The following is a 20,687-nucleotide window of genomic DNA, read 5'->3' on the forward strand; positions in this document are numbered from 1 at the left end:
GGCATCCTTCAACGCCTGCCTTTCAGCTTCGCGCTGTGCGTTTAACCTTTCCTTTACCTCTTCACGCTGTGCTTTCAATCTCGAACGCTCACTCTGGACCCCCATGCGAAGTTCTGGCCCTTTGAGTCCCAATCGGATTCCATCAGCAATAAGCTTTTCCAGTTCCTCGAGCCCCATGTTAACAATCGCAACCCTGTAGATCCTTTCCACTCGTCTGAGCCTGACTCTCCAAGGTGTTATGGGAGAGTCCTGTCGCGGACGCCACTTTGTGATGTTATGAGGTTTTGGAGACTCGAGACGAGGTACTCGGAGGTACAGATCAGAGACTGCAGCACGGAGTTTCGTAACTATGCGAGGAAGAACATTTATGACTGACAATAAAGATGCTGGGAGGCGCAACACAAACAGATACAGAGTACAGTTGAAATCTTCAGGTGACGGAAAACAGAACAGTCCAATTCGTAACCGATAAACAAAGTGGAATGGGTGCAGTCTTACGATTCAACAAGTCTGGCTGTGGTTGCAGAGGCGAAGTGAATACATCTGTGTTGTCAGGTGAAGCAGCGGATGCTGAGAGCTGCGGCACGATGCTTCCTCGGCCTCTTGTGCAGGGTGCGGACATGTTGCTTGACTGTCCGGTCGACAGACGCAGGACACCGTGGTTCTTGCCGTCCGGTCGACAGGCCGCAGAACCTTAAGACTTGATCACTAACAGCGAGTGCGCTGCGCTGCCCTCCGGTTCTCAACGTCTTCTTTTCCGTCCACCACTTTCCTCTTCGTCATCACGATGCCACTCAACCATCATTGTCTTTGTTGCACCGCACACCTCAAGTGGATTGTCCATAGCCTTTTGATTTTTTACACCCTATCACATCACAGTGTTCAATAAGTGAGGATTTGTGAGCATCATGGGGTCGTTGCTAGACGGGTGAAAAAAATCAGTATTAACCCTCTCAAAGAGGGACTCATTCATGAATAAACTATTCGAACAAAAAAAGCGTACGCCTGCTGTCGATCCTCAGCATCTGCACAATAGATGAGCGGACTGGAGGCACCTATACATGCATTTAGGAAAATAAGTTCAGTTGTTCGTCACTCGCTAATTTTACTGTTAATCCGGATAACTACTATGCCTTTGCCACAGCAAGTGCTGTTGAACGGCTTAGCTTCTGCCCTCTTGATCGTGTGGTACATTGTTCCGTTTTGGTATTTCACTAAACCTAATTTGAGCCAGCACTCTCTCCCGTGTGAGCGCGCAAACACCTTTGTGTGACGACTAACGGCGGCATTCGAGACGCCAACAATTGGTGTAGTTATTCAAAAATCTGATGCCTAACTTCCACACGGTGCAAACGAGAGTTTGGTGGGCATTTACAACACGCGGCATTCCGTCTATCTGGTAGGGTTGGAACAGTTGTTGCAAAGCACTTCCGTCCAGGTATTTCAAATCCCATGGACACAGTAACGCATCGGTCTCTAGCACCATCTTTTAATGATTCTCGTGTCGTTGTATCATTTTTATAGGCATACGTACCCTATTGCTGGATCAGTTTATTGTTTAGTATCCTGACGCACCTGTTCCCTTGATCTGTTTTTCATTCAGTCACGCCAATAATTAATAGCTTTTTTGTAGGTAACTATGACAAAAATGTCGGCCGGTCACTATAGGCAATGTTTGTTAAAATAGTTAAAATGTTTGCTAAACTTAGGTAAAATATTTATTCATCTCAAGAGAGCATGTGCTAACACCAAACTCGGCACAGTTCATTTTGGCAATATTTACCGCTTATAATGACGAAAAATGTCTTCACAGTTTAATAGCTAAACTGAAAGAACGTGGCACGAAATGTCTAACAAGGGATCTCTAGTGCGAAGTGGTACTAGTGTTTCTCTCCCGGCAGGAACATGCAACAATGCATTTTAAAAGTTATAAACCAGAAGAAATAGAAAAAAAAAACAAATAAATTCGAGAGCCCCGTCCCCGTCGCCTAGTGCACTTCGATGCCAGACTGCCAGCGAGAATTAAACGCGCACATAGCGTAAGTAATTGCCACAGCACTGAAGTACCAGCACTACCAAGACAATCTTGCTCAAGTTGTTTCTATGTAGGAATAAGGTAGAAAGGTCCGTAAAAATGAACTGCAAGTTTAGTTCACAAAATGTTATTATTGATGTGTTAATTATGATATTACCTCTTCGCGAAATTTAAAAAAATAATACAAATATGGAGAAAGAATCAAAGCCCATTTCTTAAGAGAAAAATATTTATAACGCGAAGCTTTCTTTTATGCAACCTGAGTCAAATTAAAAATCTAAAATCAAAACTGATTCTACCGTGTTGGAATGCCGCAATCGGGTAGATGTGGACTTCATAACGCGAGGCCCCCAGTTTTGATTCCGTCCACGGGGAGCACTTCTTTTTTCGAAACGCTTGATGTGCCTTCGCTTCAACATCATCATTTTGTGAAACCCATTTTGTAAAGTTGACTTTCCTGCAGTGCGTTTTGGGACGAACGATGCCATCAGTTGGGCATTGAAAGCTCCGCTTTAAACCAGGTGAAGCAGTGGCGCCTCCTCAGCCACTTTCCGATGACGTCACTGTGACGTCACAAAATATCGTTTGCACGATTGGCGGCCTCCCGCCGAAGCTATCACCAAAAAACGCGATGGGAAAACTTTCGTGTGCCCTTTAGTTGTGTTTGATAATACCACTTTAATGCTACCGTGCACGTACATCATTAATAACTATGTTTTATTGCGTGCCTCTATTGCGTCATTCCTGTCGGTATTCAGCCCCTGTTGTGCACAATTTCAGTATTTCAATGTTTGTGTTTTTTGGTACAAAACATTTTTCTCGGCTGGAATGAAGCTGAACAAGTTACCAAAGACCATTTATTCAAATTGAGAAAATCATCATTTTGTCTTTATGGCTGGTTAAACGGCATCGTTTTCCTAACAATGATGCCGTGAAGTCAGGTGTGGTGTTAGGACAAGTACTATTGTTGCTTAGAAAATGAACTCAAAAAACACACCCGCGGAAATCGAAGCGAAACCACACACGCCGAATGCTGTTCGTGGTGACTGTATTGAAAAAAGCCCCCTTACCTGTTGCAGTTCCTTTGACGATGTATAAATCGGGCGCAAAGTAGCATTTGTCCGCATCATCGTGTTCATGACATTGGAATATTCTGTTCAGCGTGGCTTTTTCGGGTTCCTCTGCGAAATTCATCTCTACAGTTGGTGTTTTCCTGAAGAATTTGTTGAAGGATGAGGGAAACAGCTGTCGTTAGTTTGCTCAATACAAGCAAGCATTATTTCAAGAAGAAGCACTCAACTTTGAGGTAGAAACTGTGTAAGGTATAATTAAAATTAAATGATATTAACGACAGCGAAAAGTCGTTTTCAGGTCACCCGTTGCACAAGGCAACGGGAACAAAGCACCCCTGAAGATGACCCGTACGTCGTCTACAGAATATCTAGTTTTAGAAGGGTGATAGGTCTGACAAAAAATTGATGTGGTTTCGCTTTGTTTAACCCTTGCTGATAGTGAAAGCTTCACTGCCCTGGCTAGGCCCATTGTCGAGGTGTCTGAATACACTGCTTATTCATCATCTTTTTTCGCGTCACGGCGTTTTTAAGCCTCGCAGCTGTACGAGCGACCAAGGCTGGATGTTCGTCTTCCTTCATCGCACACGGCTCTGCCCCGCAAGTGGCATCTTGGCCTTCCTTTGTGGCGCGCGCTTATAGCGGCGGCGGCGGCCTCCTTTCCTTTCTCCGCCAGGTGGCGCCACGGGTTCCGCGCACGTTTCCGTTCCCTCATCGCCTATCTCTCGCCAGAAAGGTTACAAGCTGGGCTAGTTGGAAATACATTCTTGAATGAAGCCAGCGATAACTTAAAGAACAACAAAGGAAAGGGAATACAAGTGGTATCAACGTGCGTTTGAGAGAACATGAATTATCATTAAAATGCCCCACCATCCCGTCTTTCTTCGCATTGTGCTAAGTGCCGCGGAAGTAAACCTAACTTTCCTGCCACTGACATTATATTTAGGCACCGGGAACAAACGCTCCGCGAAATTATGGAAGCGTTCCACATAGCAGAAAGAGTAGACAAGTGTGTCAGCCAAGCAAGCGTGTGTCTTCATCCCTAAGATATTGCCTATCTGCGTGGGTTTTGACTGTAGCCAGTGTCTATCTAGCTCCCTTATCACCGCGGCTTTTGTAAACTTGTTTTGCTTATGCGCAGTGTTTTCATTGTTTGTGCTACGTGTTTATCTTTACCCTTCTTGATATTAAACTAGTTTTTAAACCAGCGGCAGCCCTTGCGTTCCACTTCTTTTGTCTTTAAGTTCGCACTGGTTTCATCCAAGAATAAGCCTGTCTCTCCCCTGCCGCCTATCTCTTCCCACCATCGGGGCGCTCTTCCATGCCGGCCGCTTGCGGAAGGGGGTGTGATTTGCCCTTTAGCTCTCAATGTCAAAACTGCTCACCCCGGAAAAGTACCCGAGGTAGCTTAGTGCAGCTCTCGCTACAAAACGTATGACGAAAAAAAGGACCATGACTGGCACGCAGAAGCGGCGTTGCGCTGCACCGTGATAGTCGTCATGCTAATTTTCTTCGTAATTACGTTATTTTTTTCTTGCCCAATGCTCTATCTAACTGACCCTCTTGCGAAGTTCGCTGAAGAAACGCTCGACTTCTTCTTTCTATGTCTACTCGCCTACTGGACAGTGCGCCGCACCCATTGTCCTTTATATGTACAGTCATGAATACAGAAACCAAGAACATAAATATAGCCTCCAGGACGCACTAAACTGAATGGTTGTAGTCTAGGCGGGATAAATAGTTGCGCAGCTCAGGTTTGTTTAGAAAAATATTGTTATCACCCTGCATTGTTGTAACAAAGCGGCGAGGTAAAGTTGATCGATATGGACGCAAAATTATTGCTCGCTTCCTTCCCAATGGCTATTATTTTTGCATTTCGCGGATTTTTCGCCCAGAGTTGTACACTTCCGCAGAACACCACAATGCCCTATCGATTGGCGCACACACCCGAATTACGGTCACCGATGTGGCTTTTGCGGTATCACATGCAGAATATATAAATATTCTGGATTCTACTCTGGTCTCCCGAAACGCAAGTAGGAAACTCACTGTGACTGTTTTTATTGTGTCTGACCTTTTACTCATCTTATACAGACACGCGCACGCACTCGAGTGTGCGCAGGCGCCGGGAAAACATCCTGAGGAGACAAAAGAGGTTGTACGAAAAAGATTGAGTCACACTGGAAAAAGAACGTTTGTCTGCTCACGGTTCGACGAGGGGACCAACCTCTCATGAAGTAAGCTGCAGAATACCATTGTTCCTATAAGAAGCAATAAGTGCATATCGCGAGAAGTTTATGGCAGAAACGTTTCCTAAAATTTGAAATTCCGTCTTGAACATTACTAGGCGCGAAACGCACTGCGAATGGCAGGCGTCGAAAACTCCAAAGGGTATCAAGCTGTTTTACTCACCCACTTTGCACCAGCTCAGTTCTTCTGAGACTTTTGCCATAGAGGTTTTTCATCTAAGAAAAGAGTAATAAAAGGTAAAGTTGTGAGTTGTGTTTGTTTCTGAGCAATCCTATAGGGTTCCGGTGCTAATGAGAGAGAATGGCTATAGATAAGATCGTCAACGCTAATGCAAGAGCATCCTGAATGCGAAGAGTCTGCACTGAAGGGGTATTTGAGCGGGTAAAGGTCTTGCATGATCAAAAGAACGGACTCCGCAGCTAAGACATGGGACAAAGGAAGACTGGGCATACAAGTGTGCGATGATTTTGCATCAACAGGCAATTTAGTGACGTTTGTTGAATTATATTCGCGCGCCGGCATGAAGAGGAATGGCGGTAGCCGCTGACATGCGATCTTTCCCCCGCGGGGTTCTACAGAATTTCGGACTGAGTGAGTAATAGTCGCTTTGTACGTGCTCTAGCAAAATGCAGGCTTCAATAAAACTTTGGGTAGTGCTCTGACACCCTAAAACCTACCAGCGCATGTGATATCTATGGTCCCGACACGCATGCAGAAATAACCAAAAGTCGAAGAGCGCTTCAGAGGAATAAGTTCAAATAATCTTGCAGTATTCATCCGGCGAATACGAGGCAGTCGTATTTTTAATTGCTGTACCCCAATAAAATATTATCCGTTTATTAATTGCTTCATCTATTGTTAAGAGCTTTTGGTATATTAGTATGAACAATACGGCACCTACCAGGGAGTTTATGAAAGCGTATAATATCTGATTTAAATATTTTGGACGTGCTATTTCCAGCCTATATCTATTCGTACTGTTGCAAAGATCACCGCAAAAATTTGATTTTATGTCATTCAGACGCAACAGTCCTACTTCGCTATATGCCGGACACAGCGAGACTCCACAGATAAACGTTTAAGTTCCGTTTTATAGAGATATGACGACATTTGTAAGAGTCTAGTCATATCTGAAAAAAAAACCCATTTCTGTTCTAGTGGTGATTGCCGGTGTCTTCAAGTAATATTGGTTATATATCAAATGGCAAAAAATAGAGAAGGAATACCCTGAGAATATAAGAGACTTCTTAGTACTGTGTACCATTACACCACCTGTGGGTGTAGATAATTGCTTGAATTATGTTGAGGTAATATTTTTTTTTTCGTCGGGCTAATTTTTGTGTGGGCTAGTGGCACGAAAATTTGCTCCCAATGATAAAATCAAGCCCGTCCTATTTGTAGAATACACCGTCAATTATCGTAAGCATATTAAAAACACCACCACGAAATGATTTTCCCACCCGTTCGGTTGATATACTCATGCATACATGAAGCGCAGTTGAGCAACATATCTCTTTCAAGCGCCAATATTTTATTCTATAGGTTTTGTGTTTGCAGGTGATTACGAAGTTTCTAAATAGATAGAAAGTGGTTTTAAAAGACGAATACCTACCGCGTGTTCAATTTCTATCTCTGCGTTGTCCCACCACGCTTGCGTATGCACTGTCGGATACTTGTCCATCTCGAACTGCACTTGATAAATGAACTGTTTTTCTACGGGAGAAAATATTTTTTGACGTTTTAATTGCAGTAGGCATAAGTAAAATAGGCGGTTCGATTTTCTCGAAGCATAGAGGGTCTATTTCGGCTATCATCGCACCCTGTAAACAGGCTGGTGAGGAATAAGTAAAAAAATTATTTGCGTAAAAAAAAAGCTCAAGCGTTTGCTTTGTGCTAGCGTAATCGTTACGTGAACACCGCGTATGCGGTGTGCTACTCCTTCCTGGCCCCTTAATAAATACAATCCCATGTGTTGTACTCCAGTTTTTAGTACAACGATGACACGACTGCTGCCCTACACTTCAGGTTCGTAAAGGTGGAGGCCACTAAATCTGTTTTAGGGGAGACGCCCCGTAGGGGCTCCGGCTGTTGGCGACTCCTGTCGTCGTCGCCGTATCTCTTATCATGCAGTCACGGTACTAAAAACACCTGGACACTCGTTTTCCAACGCCTCGTGCAAGAACGTAACGCGTGCTAAAAGAACACACCGGGACAGTCGTTTCTTTATTCCTCACGTTAGAACGCTTCGTGCTCCAACCACAAGAGACTTTTACAGAAAAGCTGTATATCTCTACACCTAAACGGTTTTATCTCCATGGGCGAAAATGCCAAGGCACCAAGAATAAACTTATACACTGCATGCTTCGCCCATCCCCAGGATTCACGTTAGTGGAGATTGCCTGGGACTTTTTTTGTTGTTAAATCCCACGCCACAGTTACAGCCTTTTTTCGGATTAACCTATAGCTATGCTTCAAATAACTAATAGCATTAACTATGCGTTAACTAACTAGCGTTAACTAATAATAAACGTTTTTGCAGTAAATTAACTACGCTAATGTACCAGACACAACCGCTGCCTATTCACAAGTAACGTAGCCCGAGCAGTAGCTGTACATTGAGTTTATTGGAAAAATCAGCAACTATATTGCCATAACTATGCAATCTATTCCTTAGCAAGAAACTTCCGCACCTTATGTAGCCATTACATGTGTGCAGCAGTAAGCTGAGGTATATAAAACTTGGTGCTATAATACCAGTTACAGCTCTAATTTCTTCGTAATGTCTACTGCTGCGACTGCATATTATCTAAAACTACTTCAAAACCATCAATCAAAATAATTGAAGATATATTGGTGGATTTTCTAGAATGGGTGACCACCTCGTCCGTTTACGCTGAAAAACAGCGGCTAGATGCCTACACACATGCTCTAGCGCCACCACCGGAACTTGGACCTCACGTCACCCGAGCAACGCCGCCTGCACAACATTAGAGTGCTGCAGCATAGCGGGTAGCGTACGATACGCAAGCGGGGTCAGCTACCGGGAACCGATTGCGCTTGCGGAGGTTCGTTCCGGGAACGTGAGGCCCGATGCCCTTGCCCGCGCGCTTAAGTCTAGTCAGGTTACGGTAACCGCCCCCGCTAGCGTAGCGTACGCTACCTGCTATGTTGAGACACTCTGTTTCCTGTGGTTTCTCAGGCTTTAGAATGGAAACAAAGGGAAGCCTAATTAGGCCGCTCATCGGGGGTGTGGCGCACGCCGGCAGGCGTACCACTAGGTCTCTGCACAACTCATATCTTTCTGCGAGCCTGCGCTGTTCGGTGGGTGCTGCCCACTCATGCTGGAAGGCTACCAAAGGCGCAAAAGAAGCAAAAGAGCGTCAGGAAACGCTCATTTACTGCAATTTCTTTGGCAACCCCGGCCTCAAAACTCTTGAAAACAGCTGTGTCCATGCGCTCTCACAAGACTATTTCATTATGTAATTTCGCTTGCTCTGTTACAGCACGACGCGAATGAACGCGAAAAGTTTGCTGACATGCGCCACCTATTGGACACGCAAAAAAGGTAAGAAGCTTGCTAGAAACTGTGCTTGTCGCACTCACCCAGTACGCATTTCTTTTCTGCCTCATTCCAGATAAGAGGGCGGTCGCACACGCACGTTTCCACATTGTCAATGATTTTGCATTGACTTAGGATGGTAGCGCAAGTAGATTTTTTTGGTTCGGTGCAGGAAGCTTAAAAAAGAGTACAAAAAGCATGTCATATTAGATCATCTCACTATACGAGAAACTCACGTGGCTTATAATGCTGTAACGCATACGTACCACGGCAAGCACTGTCGACGAGGACTTGGTCCGCGGGGCATTTGCAGACTGCTCGCCGATCTTCAATAACACACCTTTGGCCCTTCTTGGTACAGTCCTCTTTTTCATGATCATCACATTCAGTTTTGTCTGAAATGATGCGAAATATACCGCAGTTACGCTGAAACACGAGTTTTCCGATATGGTTGGTAGAATCGCTAGAGACAGACCTCTTAAAACAAGTCTGCTTTGTTTTACCTGAGAATAAAAAAAATGAATTGTAAAAAATCGAATTGTCAGAGTTGTAAAAATTGTTTCGCCAAAAACAAGAAAAGTGACATTCGAGCCAAATGCATGCTCAATGCTGAAAGGGCATTGCTAAGATGCGAGAGCTGGACGGCAGAAAGATGAAACTTGTTTTGGGTTTTGGCCAGACATTATATGTGTGCATTCGATATGAAACTTGTCAGGTTATTGTGAGGATATAACGATACCAAGGGAAATGTTTGACGTCGGTTTGTGCGCGAGCAAAGTTAGTTCCAGCAGCAGTACTGAATCAACTAGCCTAGTTCGCAAGGTTCAAACAATAACTAAGACGTGATGGTTAAGGCGCTCAAGGTAAGGAACAGAAGGAATGCTGCAGATCGCAACGAGAATAGTTGAGGAAATACTAATGAACGGGGATGGTCATATGCCAGGAAAGCTATAAAAATTATTCTGGTAATGCCTGAGGGCGAAATGTTCTGCTAGGCTAAAGATGCAAATTTACTTTAGTCCACAAGGCCGCAGATGAGAAAATTTTCAAAGTTACAGACACATCATCTTACTTCCTTTTACACAACTTGTTTACCAAGATAATTGTTAGCCGAAAAATAGACACCATAGGCTTCAATAAAGAGTGGGAACGGGATGCGTCCTGTAGACAAGTGATAGAAGCATGAATAGGGAAGGAAGTGAGAAGACTTAAAAAGTTATTTTACCGTATGTATGCGCACAGTAATCTAATAAAAATAGTCAAAAGTCCTATATAAAAGGTGGCGCTAAACTTATCTAGCCGGGTATTCATTGTATGCCATTACGAGAAGTCCGAGGTACTAGTACACGGCCACTATTCGCTCCACTTGTAATTTGAGGGGTACATCGTCTTGTTTATAAAATGTAGAAGGGCCATGTCGAAAATAATTCGCAGCCTTTATCCATAAAGCTAAGTAGCATGGAAGATAATCGAAAAAAATTTTAAACAATGGTTTTTCGCCCCTCGCGGGGCTAATGCACTGGCCTAATCCATTACTCTGGAGACTCGGTTTCAATTCTTAGTCGACCTCGAATGTGTTTGTTTCGCTGGGGTGAAAAACCATCGTTGTTGTAGTCGTATGGTAGGGAAAATTCCCGCCGCTGCAAAGATTAGATAGATAAACGCACTTTAAGGTCGACTAAGAATTAAAACTGACTCTCCAGAGTAATAGATAAGGCCAGCGCATTCGCCCCGCGACACCTCCGCTCATTGTTAGCGGTGGAACAAAAGTTAGACGAGCATTCCGCGTGGCAACTGGGCGTGCCACCACGTGAGCAGAACAGGTAAGCCCAAGCCAAACAGAAGTCTGATTCTAGGGAAGCTGTGGCGTGTGTCACCGAACTGTTTGTACAAGTATTTCATTCCAAAAGACTAAAACACGAGAGCGAAAAAAGCGACGCATATACGACGTAGCTGCAAAGAACTCGTTTATAAGTAATGCCAGGCTTGCGTTTTCAGGGCAATAGTTATGGTGAAAAAAATCAACGCCAACATTAAATAAACCTTTGCAAGGCGGCCTAATCAGCGTCCGTAACAAAGTACTAGAAGAGGTGGATTAACATAAGTGAGCTGGGCAAGTTGTGTAGGCCATTCCAAGAAAGAGAAATAACTCAAGCGTAGAATTACTATAGGCTGAGGAGAATTCGGCGATCATATATAATTAAAGAAAAGTATGCTACCTGGGTCACAAAAACGCAATTTATACCGTACCTGCGCAGTCCGATTGATGACGTATGTGGCTGAAATTGAAGCCTTACTGCATGCCTCGAAAGAAACCTTAGGGCCGCTTAACGAGCCATGCAGAGCGGCGGGATAGGAGTAACGTTGATAATTAGGAAACCGAGCGTCTTTAGCTTAGGACTGGAGCAAGCGATACCAGGAATTCGATACTGGAGTTAATTGGGCATGCAATGGAAAGAACTAGGACCTACACCTATGGTACTGAAAGTATGAGAAAACGGATAACTTTAAAGGAAAAAAAATAAATAAATATTATGCGGATAGCTAAGGATTTAGACAACGCAGTATAAGAGTAGGTGGAAGTGTATGCGGGAAGCTTTCGTCCATCCGTGTATAGAAATGCCTTATTCGAACATAGGTCAGCTAATGTTCGAGACTGGTACTAAGGTAGAGCTGGCAAGGCAAGAAAAATGTCTCTTTTTCTTGTTCATTTCTAGTGGTAGGATTAGGGACATTATGACTTCTTCTTTGTGGTACGTACTAGCGAGCCGTCTTATGTGTCATGTAGACGCGTCTAAGAAAGTTCCCGGTGCAAAAAGTGCGCAGTGTCGACAGCTGAAGGGAGGTAAGCACAACAAAACAGAGTATACGTGATAATCAGACCTTAAGGGGTTCCGGCGATTCTTGGTCAGTAATTTCCGATTTCCTGAACCGGCGCTCACCTCTACACGTATATCCGTCACCGCTGATTACTTTCCCCTCTGGACACGTGCAAGCGAAGTAGGGTGACTTGGGGTCTTTGTAGGTGCAGCGGTGTTCACACGGAGATTCATCCATGGCACAAATATCTGCAAAAAAGAAGTGTTATGACTTTAAACTTGCTCTATGACGCTGCTTGTGCACTTTAAGTTAAGCTTCTTTAGTACTACTCATGCGACTGCCCTTTTTTCACAAGAAATTGTGTCGACGCTTTTAAATGGGTGTGTGCACTTTTAATGCTAATAACCACACTTCTTTTCAGTGTCGTAAGCGCAGAGCACTTTATATGCCCGGCTTGACGTCGTAGGCCATCCGATGTCACGCTACCTAGCCACCGCAGGTACGCGGCATCACGGACCCAGAGTCCTGAGGAGTCACGCACCAAAACAGAGGCTTCAAAGGATACCCGCTTGTCACTCGATTCAGGCTTCCGCTCAACGCTTAAATGATACTTGAACAAGAGATTTGTATAAGCAGAACCGTTCGAAACTCCTGGAGCCGCTGGCACTTATCATATATGTCCCATTATTTAGCGCACTTCAGGTACATTTGAGGCAAAATATATGTAAAAAACCGTCATTCCCAGCGTCCATTTAGTTCGGAATGCTCACAACTGGGCTGGTTTTTATAAAAAAAATTGGGCCCATCTCCCCACGAGGGGGGACTCGAGTAAATGCGTCGCGTAGTGGGTGGGTGTATTGCGTTAACGATAGTGTTTGGGGGGTGGGGGTGGGGTGGTAGTGAATGTGTTAACTATTATTGCTTATTACTATTAATTATTATTATTTCTTTCATATATTAATTATTACTTTCGTGATTTTGCGACTGGAGTCCCCCCTCGTGGAGAGATGGGCCCAATTTTTCTTTGTTTTTGTGACGCAAGAAGTGAAGGCAAGGAGTAGGTTGTTGTAAGTCGTTATTTATTTATTTTTTTTTTGCTGTTGTCGTTGTAGTGGACGCTGAGAACGACGGCTTCGTGGTCGCTAAAGTGTACTGTTAAGGGGTCTTTAAGCAGTGGTCGTGCGTTGCAGCAACTGGTGAAGACGAGATCGATGCAACTGCTGCGTGTATCAGCAGCTTCTTGACGTAGTTTGAATGAGTCAAGGATATGAGGCGCGTTCATACCCTTCGATTCTGTGTCGCTTTTGTGGCGCGTTGGGAAGAGCACCATGTACCTCGCATTCCGCCCACAGCGTCGTGGGATCGAAACCAGGCGCCGATAACTATTATTGTTTTGATATAGTGTAGGGGGAGGGGTGCGGACCTGTTGTTGAGAGCGAGGAGGGTAGCGTGATGCGGGAGGGCAGGAGTGGGGGAGAGGGCGAACCTGCGCGCTGAGCTGTTGCGGACGGACGGCGGACGCTACATGTGAGTTAAAGAAATGCTCTGCATTTCAAAATTACACCATCTTCCCTTGGGGAACCCTGATGAGGATGCGAAGCATCGTGGTGGTTCCGTGTGGTTCTATGGTGTTGCCGTTATGTTAAGTGATCTGTTTTTTACTAGCCCCAGAGGGAATTCCGCGTCCGGGTCCACACCGGTGGCAAAGGCACGCAAGTACTGTTGTGTTACGGTGAGTAGGCGGTGGTTCTCGAGGCGCCGAAACTCGTCCATGATGTTCTTGTCGATGTTGTCTCTGTGGTAGAATCCGTAGTCTCCGTCAGCGTTGGTGAGGTGAAAGTTGTTGACATTGGTGCACCGGCTGAGAGCAATGTACACGCCCTCCTCTTCGCAGCTTTGTCTTCACCTTCTTCTTCTTCGGCGGTTCCCCCACGGGAAGATGACGACGGTGGTTGAACGCGAAGCTATCTCGTGATGGATTTTTTGGTTGGCCAATCCCTAGGGGCATTCTGCCACAATCACCATCAGAGGCGCTGCGGACGGGGCTGGTTGAGCTGCAAGGCGCGTGGCGCTTCCCGCCACAGCTTTCCCACGGGAAATTCAACATCCTCCTCTAAAGTTTTCAGTTCGTCGTTTCTGCTGACGTTCAGCTTCACGTGCCTTCGTTGTATCAGTAGCTTCTTGACGTAGTTTGAATGAGTCAAGGACATAAGGCGCGTTCGTAGCACCTGCTCCTGTCCCGGATGTGTAGCGTAGTGGGAAGAGCACCGCGTACTTCCCGTTGCGGCCAGAGAGTCATGGGTTCAAAACCGGGCGCCGCTAGCTTTTCTTTTTGTTATAGTGTAGTATCGCGCACCTGTGGGTGTAAGGAGGAGAGTTGCGCATGCGCAGTGTGAGTGCGGACGCCGACGCGGCACATGCCGTGACCATAAGATGCTCCGCATCTTAAAGTTGCCGCATAGGAAAACAAAAGGCGCTTTCACAACAGCGCAGACAGGCCAAAGTACGTGCGAGATGAAAGCAAGCAGCAAAAGAGCAGAACTCCCGCTCGAGCTGTTCCAGGCAGAACGAGGAACAAAAGACAAAGAAAAGGACGCGAGCTGTCCCAGGAGAAGGCGCGCTAGCGCAGCGAAGGCGGGAAAATTGAATTGCATTGATCCAAACTCTGTTCAATTCATCGAGATAAGTGAGACAGATGGCGTGAGAGCGTGAGCGGGGTAGCAAAGAGCGGAGAAGGACGACACAGCACCTGTGGCCAACCACTGCTCTGCGCTTCCGATAGCTGTCAAGTTGAGTGGAAAAGCTTCAATTTTTTTAAGTGCGCAGCTATTTATGGGCCCGGCTTATCGTCGTATGCCGTCCGGGGTCACGACGTCCCGCACCCAAACATAGGCTTCGAAAAAGTCATTGGATCCTCTAGTAGGAATCGAACCTGGCTCTCTCGCATTACGAAGCTGATGTGCATCCCATTGTGCGACAGGAACACACATTACTCATATGCAAAGTGTAGGGGTGATCTTTGCGCGGCGCTGTTGTCACGGAGGTTGCCTTTGCAAAAGCGCAAATAACTGCACAATAATATTAATCATGAAAACGTCATGAACTAACGCATTAATTAGCACAAAAGGAAAAAAAATAGTCATTGCGTTGACTCTTTATAGGTCTTTTCAGGGGCAGTGGCACCTCTCTTGTCTACTTTTGGTATCATTGCCCGGCTGATACTAAAGCTTAGTAAGAAAGGGTGCCCTCTGGCGAATCCCTGCTCCGCAATACTTCTCACGTAAATGTTGTAAGACGACGCTTTAAGGGAGGACGCTCTAAGGGAATCCCGTTGCTTCGGCTTCACCACAATGTATTTATTCGGGTGGCCAATCTATGCCGCCAACAAATCAAATTCGACAAGTGACAGCACCGGGCATATCGTGCATACGAAAAAAAAAAAAGTGATCTGCGCTGTAGCGCTGCGCAGTGTAAAGCGCCCGCTTCTATTCCTATGATGGATATTCCCATTCGCCGAAATTTTCTCGTTGGCTGAATGGATTGGTCGATTTAGTGTGTTGCGGTGACGCTGAAACACACGATTGCCCTAGAGAGTATCATCTTTCGGCGACATAGGCGGGGAGAAAGGCCGATACGCAGCCACTCGTTTTTCGTAACATACACGAAAGTATTAGTTTTTAGAGTAATGAGCAGCAAGGGAGATATTTTCACCCTATGTTCGAGAGTGCTTCATGGCGCACCTTTTATGATATGAGTACAGAGTTGTTTGATTCCTGGCGTTTGTGTTTTGGGTAGCGAAGCGATCAAAACTCTTGCTTGTGCTCAGTATTCTGGCCCGCGCCACACAACACCACGGCATCTTCAGTGTAGCATTTAACTAAAAAATAACTCATAACCTTTCGCATCGGCAGCGTAATTAAAACAGTGCCCTTCTGCAGTGCGAGTAGTTTTAGTTTCACCGCAATCTTAATGTTTAGGCAGGTGGTCTAGTATTGCCAAGTTGAACTCGAATAAATTGCAGATTGTTTCGTTTGTTCGTGATTGGAGACAACAGTTTTCCCTGGTGCCTTTCTTTACGCATACAATCATAGACGACTTAACGCCTCAAGCCGGCAAGCGACTTTGGCTACCAGTGGCCCAACCTAATTAATGTACTCGTAGCAACTTGCTGAGGTGTAACCTTTGTGGAGTTGGCAAGACGTGGTGGTTAGGTACAGCGTGAACGACAAGATCGCAAGCCTAGTTTGTGCCTTTTTCGATTAGTGTTTTCGTAGTTTGCATTGCATTCGTTCATCCCGCTTTTATTCTTTAAGGTGCTGTGGTCGCGTTGTTCAACTATAAAAACTATAACAGTTTGTTTCTTGCAGAGAAAATTTCCAGCGGAAGAGTCGACTGTCGTTCGCAGAAACCGGGCGACTAAACGCGGGAGGTTTTCCCCCTGCTTGATCAGGGTGACTCTTTGCGGAGGCTTCTTTGTATTTCGGATGAGTTCCTCAGGGCAAATAAATTATTGTAAAATGATTGGCGCAATTTACGTTTATGAAATATGTTTGAATGGTGAAGCGCACTGTGATCAATAAAGCTACGTATTGTGGGCATTTCAGAAGCTTTCCTGCAACGGCCAAGCCAATTATAAATCAATTCTAAGGGTACTGCAAATTGCATTGAATTCGGCCCTTGCGACGTCTTGGTATTGTCACGGAAAGAAGAAGAGAGCAATCTCCAATCTCCAGAGAAGAACACGAAGACCCAGCTGGGCGGGTTCCCTGATGGCCGACATCGTGTAGTATAGTGTAAATACATCACTCGCATCTTCCATGGTTCATTTCCTGCGTCCTGCCGTCACGTAACATGTTTTGGTGGAGGTTGCGGAGTTGATCCTCAACCTGTCCCCAGCTTCGCTTCGTCTCGGCTGCTTGAACATCGCTGAAAGGCTCTTGGAATGCGTTGGAATCCGCCCCAGACCCTGTGAGCCATGGACGCACCATTGCCCAGCCCCGTGTCCCCAGCCTGTGACTTGCCGAGAACAAACGACGTGACCAGCCGCGACCTACATAGAAGACGACGCTGTTCCCCTGCTCAGAACTCCGGCGCATCTCCGAGGCCTTTGGACGTTGTTTCACTGCTGTGTCGGCGGGCATTGATGCACCGGGGCCACTTCTCACCACGACCATCATCCTCATCCGTGGCGGCAAGGACTTTTCCACTTTTCCTCTCCTGGTCCATTGTCACCGCATCTGTACATTTCCGACGGCCTCGACCGGGACGGTCGCTTTCAACGAGGGGGACGTGTCACGGAAAGAAGAGGAGAGCAATCTCCAATCTCCAGAGAAGAAAACGAAGACCCAGCTGGGCGGGCTCCCTCATGGCCGACATCGTGTAATATAGTGTAAATACATCACTCGGATCTTCCATGGTTCATTTCCTGCGTCCTGCCGTCACGTAACAGTATTTTTCGCAAGCTGGACATATAATAAAAATGCGCCACGTATTCCTCTTTGTTTCCTTTGTGAAACATTTAATGTCGCGTTCTCCACCCGGCTTATTGCAGACAAAAAGAAACAATTAATTAATCCCGACCTATCACTGAAAAAAAAAACATGAACTGACAATTGGCAGACCGAGGCAACTTTCGTGTTTCGAGGTGCATTATGCCTCTAAGTAATCATGCTTAGAGACCTTAAAGCTGCCCCCAATAGCGAATATATCAAGAATACTGGAAGACGCTCAGCAGTAGAATATTTTGGGTATACAGCGGTGTAGAGCGCCGGTGAATCTAGCTATCTTTGTTGACTTTTGACATAAAAACCTTTCTCGTTGAATGAGGGCCAGAAAACCCTCGCTTACTTTACACAGTAACTCTGATTTACTTTGTTAACAACAGTGGTAGCATTTTCTGGGCATTACTAATTCATTGTAGAAGCTAAAACCCGATCAGGCACGATGTACAAGGCTACAAAAATTATTCATGCAGGCACTGCTTAAAGTTAGGCTAAATTACAAGATCCAGCGGTCCAGTTGTATTTGGGATTGACGAGTTGAATTAATCCTATCTTATCTTGTCCTATCTTATTTTGTTAAGATCTGCAATGGTGTCATTAAAATATGGCGAAACGTTGGTAAGTCTGCGCTATTTAGACTGAAGCAAACTGTAAACTCCAGATACGAAAATTAGAAGCTTACGTATTAGAAGGAATAAATTGCTTACGTACTTGTGCAGTTGAGATCTTTTGGGTTTTTGCCGGCTGGTATAGTGCCCGGTTTACAATATGTGTTCTCCTCGTAGCTTGCTGCAAGAAAATGTAAGAGGTAACCAGGAAGTGCAAATGAGCATCACATTCAGTAAAAGCAGCGCTCACAAATGCATATATTACAAGGAAACAAGAGCGCTCAGAAATGTTTTAAGCCGCTGGCTGAAAAAAAAGTCACCGCGAATTTATATTTAAATGGCCAAGCCTATATAAGTGCGTATTACTCCACGTAAAAATAACTCGTTAATGCTAATTGAAAGTTTTTTTGGTAACATAGGGCACCTACCGCTTCCAGAAGATATTACGCCAATATTCATTGCATTTCTTCGCTAAATGCTTTTTTATACAAGTAAAACTTCAGTGAACAGAAGTGACGGGCCGCACGGGAATCATGCTTAATGATATCCTTTAAATTTATTCATTAGGGTAATTTTAAAACATGCCGTAAAATTGTCTTATTGCTTCTGGAACTCTCAGAAGACGTCAATCCTCCAGCAGGTAAACGTTTGAAAAAGAACCAGAGCAGGCAATAATCACGTTCAACGACAAACTCAGCAAAAAAAGCCGTAAACAGCTCTACGGAAATCGGCTCTTATTTACCCCGTATACTATTCATTTGACGTGCTTGGGGCGTCGACAATTATTGCATTTTAGACATAGCAGGCGTTAAAGGCGCGTTGGCAAGGCTGTGTAAGGGGTAAAATTAGGATGGTTGCAAAAGGGCCTTTTATCTTAGTCTATAGGAGCCGAATACGTATTTTTTGTAGGCACCTAAGGACGCAAGAGCCGCAGATGGCAAATGTATATCTCACCATCGCATGAAATGTCCCACCCTTGGCAACACCTTTGGTCTTCTCTGTAAGGCTTGTAGTTACAAATCTCTTTGCAAGTGAAAGCAGTCACTCCGCACGCATAGGCTGAAACGAAGAAATTTATTATGCACTACACACGATGGGTCACAATTTTGTGCCGGGTATATGGTCTTTTTTGTGAATAAATAATAAAAAAGTAGTATTTTACTCGTGCGTTCCTCGAAATTAACTTGTACGAAATTAACCAAATAGCCAATACGGCTTACAATAATTGACCTTGATATTGTTAGATTATTTCTTAGTATGTATAGATATTAAGAAATCGTGGAGAAACTCACGACGTGGATGGAATGTCTGAGGCGCTCTGACTACACAAAATTACGAAAAATGCCAGAATCAGCTGATTGTTTTAGCCATAGCACGCGCGCCCTCCGTCAAAATTTTCCAGGTCGATCTGAAGGCTTCTAGACCGCAAAGAATTTAAAAAATAGGTTTTACGTTTAAATATGCGAAAAAAGAACTTTATGACAGTACAAATAAATGTTTTTTTTTTCTCCAGCTTTGCGGCGTAAAAAGCTTCAGCCTTGGTAAGGAAGTAAGCTTGTACATTGACTTTTGTGCCGCCTGTGTACTGTCTGCATGGACTAGAAACTTTTCTCCAATATTGTACATGGCGCAACTGCGAGATCCCTAGCTTTCTGTTTCAGGCCCACACAATGCGGATTTTTGTGCCATATGCCCTATAAATAAAGACATTTATATTCGCATATAAAAAAAAGAGATGACGACGCGGCTTTGAATATGGTAAACAAACAACAAACAAAATATGCACATCTTTTTTATAAAATAAGAAATAATTCGGGACTTGACAGCGCAAGTGACTTACATTCACAGTCGTCTCCGTTGAATTTCATTCCAGTCGGGCAAGTGCAGACTATCTCGCCTGCTTCATTACTCGTCACGCCTCCTTTGTACTTGCTACAAGCTTCATGAAACGCCTGTTCCACTTAAAAAAAGAAGTAAAATACAATAAAAGCTACCGACAAATAAAATAACTCGCAAAAAACATGGCTATGAGAGTGACTTATAAATGTTTCAATTGACCCTGGCGTAGAAACTCACTCTGCTTCTGCTGTTTCTCCTTGTCTTTCTTATAATGACATTGCACAGAATGAAGGCTTGGGGATTTATGCCTGCCTTGCTCGGTTAGCGAATTCGAGCTTAAAGCTTCCCTTTTTCGCCTTTGAGCAGAATTTAATTTTGCAGCGATTTTTGAACCATAAACAGAACAGTTCGCGAATATTTTAATTTTGCCTATCGTTAATCGCTAGCACCTTTAGACAGCCTACGTTTGTGTTGCTGCTTCCTAACAAGAGGTCTAAGTACCTTAAAATATCCTGAAAGGCCTGCCGCGAGTAAAGTATTTTTAACGGTGTTTCATGCTGCTCATTATTTTGTAAAGCAATTATTCCACATTGAAATTTTCGGAATGTACTGAGCGTTGCACACGTAAATTGACTTGTGAGAAATAGTCGTAAAAATAAAAAAAACATTGGCAAGCTCTTTCTCTGTCGGGCAATTTAACCGGAAAAGCGTTCGCAATTATAGGGTCCAAGACCGTAAGCCGGAAGAACGCCAACGTTGCTAAAGTCCCCTCGTATTATGTGGCGCAAATTATAAACGAATAAGATACGTTTAGATAAATCGTGAAAAAAACAAAACGGCTAATAATTCAAAATGTAAGTTGTAGTTCCTCGTAGGGAGTAATTTCCGTAGGTTTGAATATGTGAGAGCAATGCTACGGGGTTTGTGCAACACACAAAGAGGTTGCGCCGCCGTTTCCTGTGGCGCCACGAGCAGTCGCGTGGGCCCCAGGGGCAAGTGGACGCC

General features: G+C 44.7%; 1 protein-coding gene across 2 annotated transcripts in view; it reads right to left on the reverse strand.

Annotated features, from left to right (window-relative positions):
* LOC144178984 (glycoprotein antigen BM86-like) overlaps positions 1-20,687 on the reverse strand; it is a 35,102-nt gene that overhangs the window by 7,345 nt on the left and 7,070 nt on the right. For both annotated transcript variants that reach the window (XM_077707133.1, XM_077707134.1), the window contains exons 4-12: positions 19,684-19,803; positions 18,798-18,902; positions 17,947-18,024; positions 11,857-11,982; positions 9,181-9,309; positions 8,959-9,090; positions 6,968-7,068; positions 5,518-5,570; positions 3,106-3,248 (exon numbers count right to left, since the gene is read on the reverse strand). In XM_077707133.1, coding sequence (XP_077563259.1) covers positions 3,106-3,248; positions 5,518-5,570; positions 6,968-7,068; positions 8,959-9,090; positions 9,181-9,309; positions 11,857-11,982; positions 17,947-18,024; positions 18,798-18,902; positions 19,684-19,803 — 987 coding nt within the window. The remainder of the gene's footprint in view (positions 1-3,105; positions 3,249-5,517; positions 5,571-6,967; positions 7,069-8,958; positions 9,091-9,180; positions 9,310-11,856; positions 11,983-17,946; positions 18,025-18,797; positions 18,903-19,683; positions 19,804-20,687) is intronic.

This window comes from Haemaphysalis longicornis, unplaced genomic scaffold (assembly GCF_048455015.1).
Source record: "Haemaphysalis longicornis isolate Haplotype H1 unplaced genomic scaffold, Haemaphysalis longicornis Haplotype H1 scaffold_4, whole genome shotgun sequence".
Lineage (NCBI taxonomy): Eukaryota > Metazoa > Arthropoda > Arachnida > Ixodida > Ixodidae > Haemaphysalis > Haemaphysalis longicornis.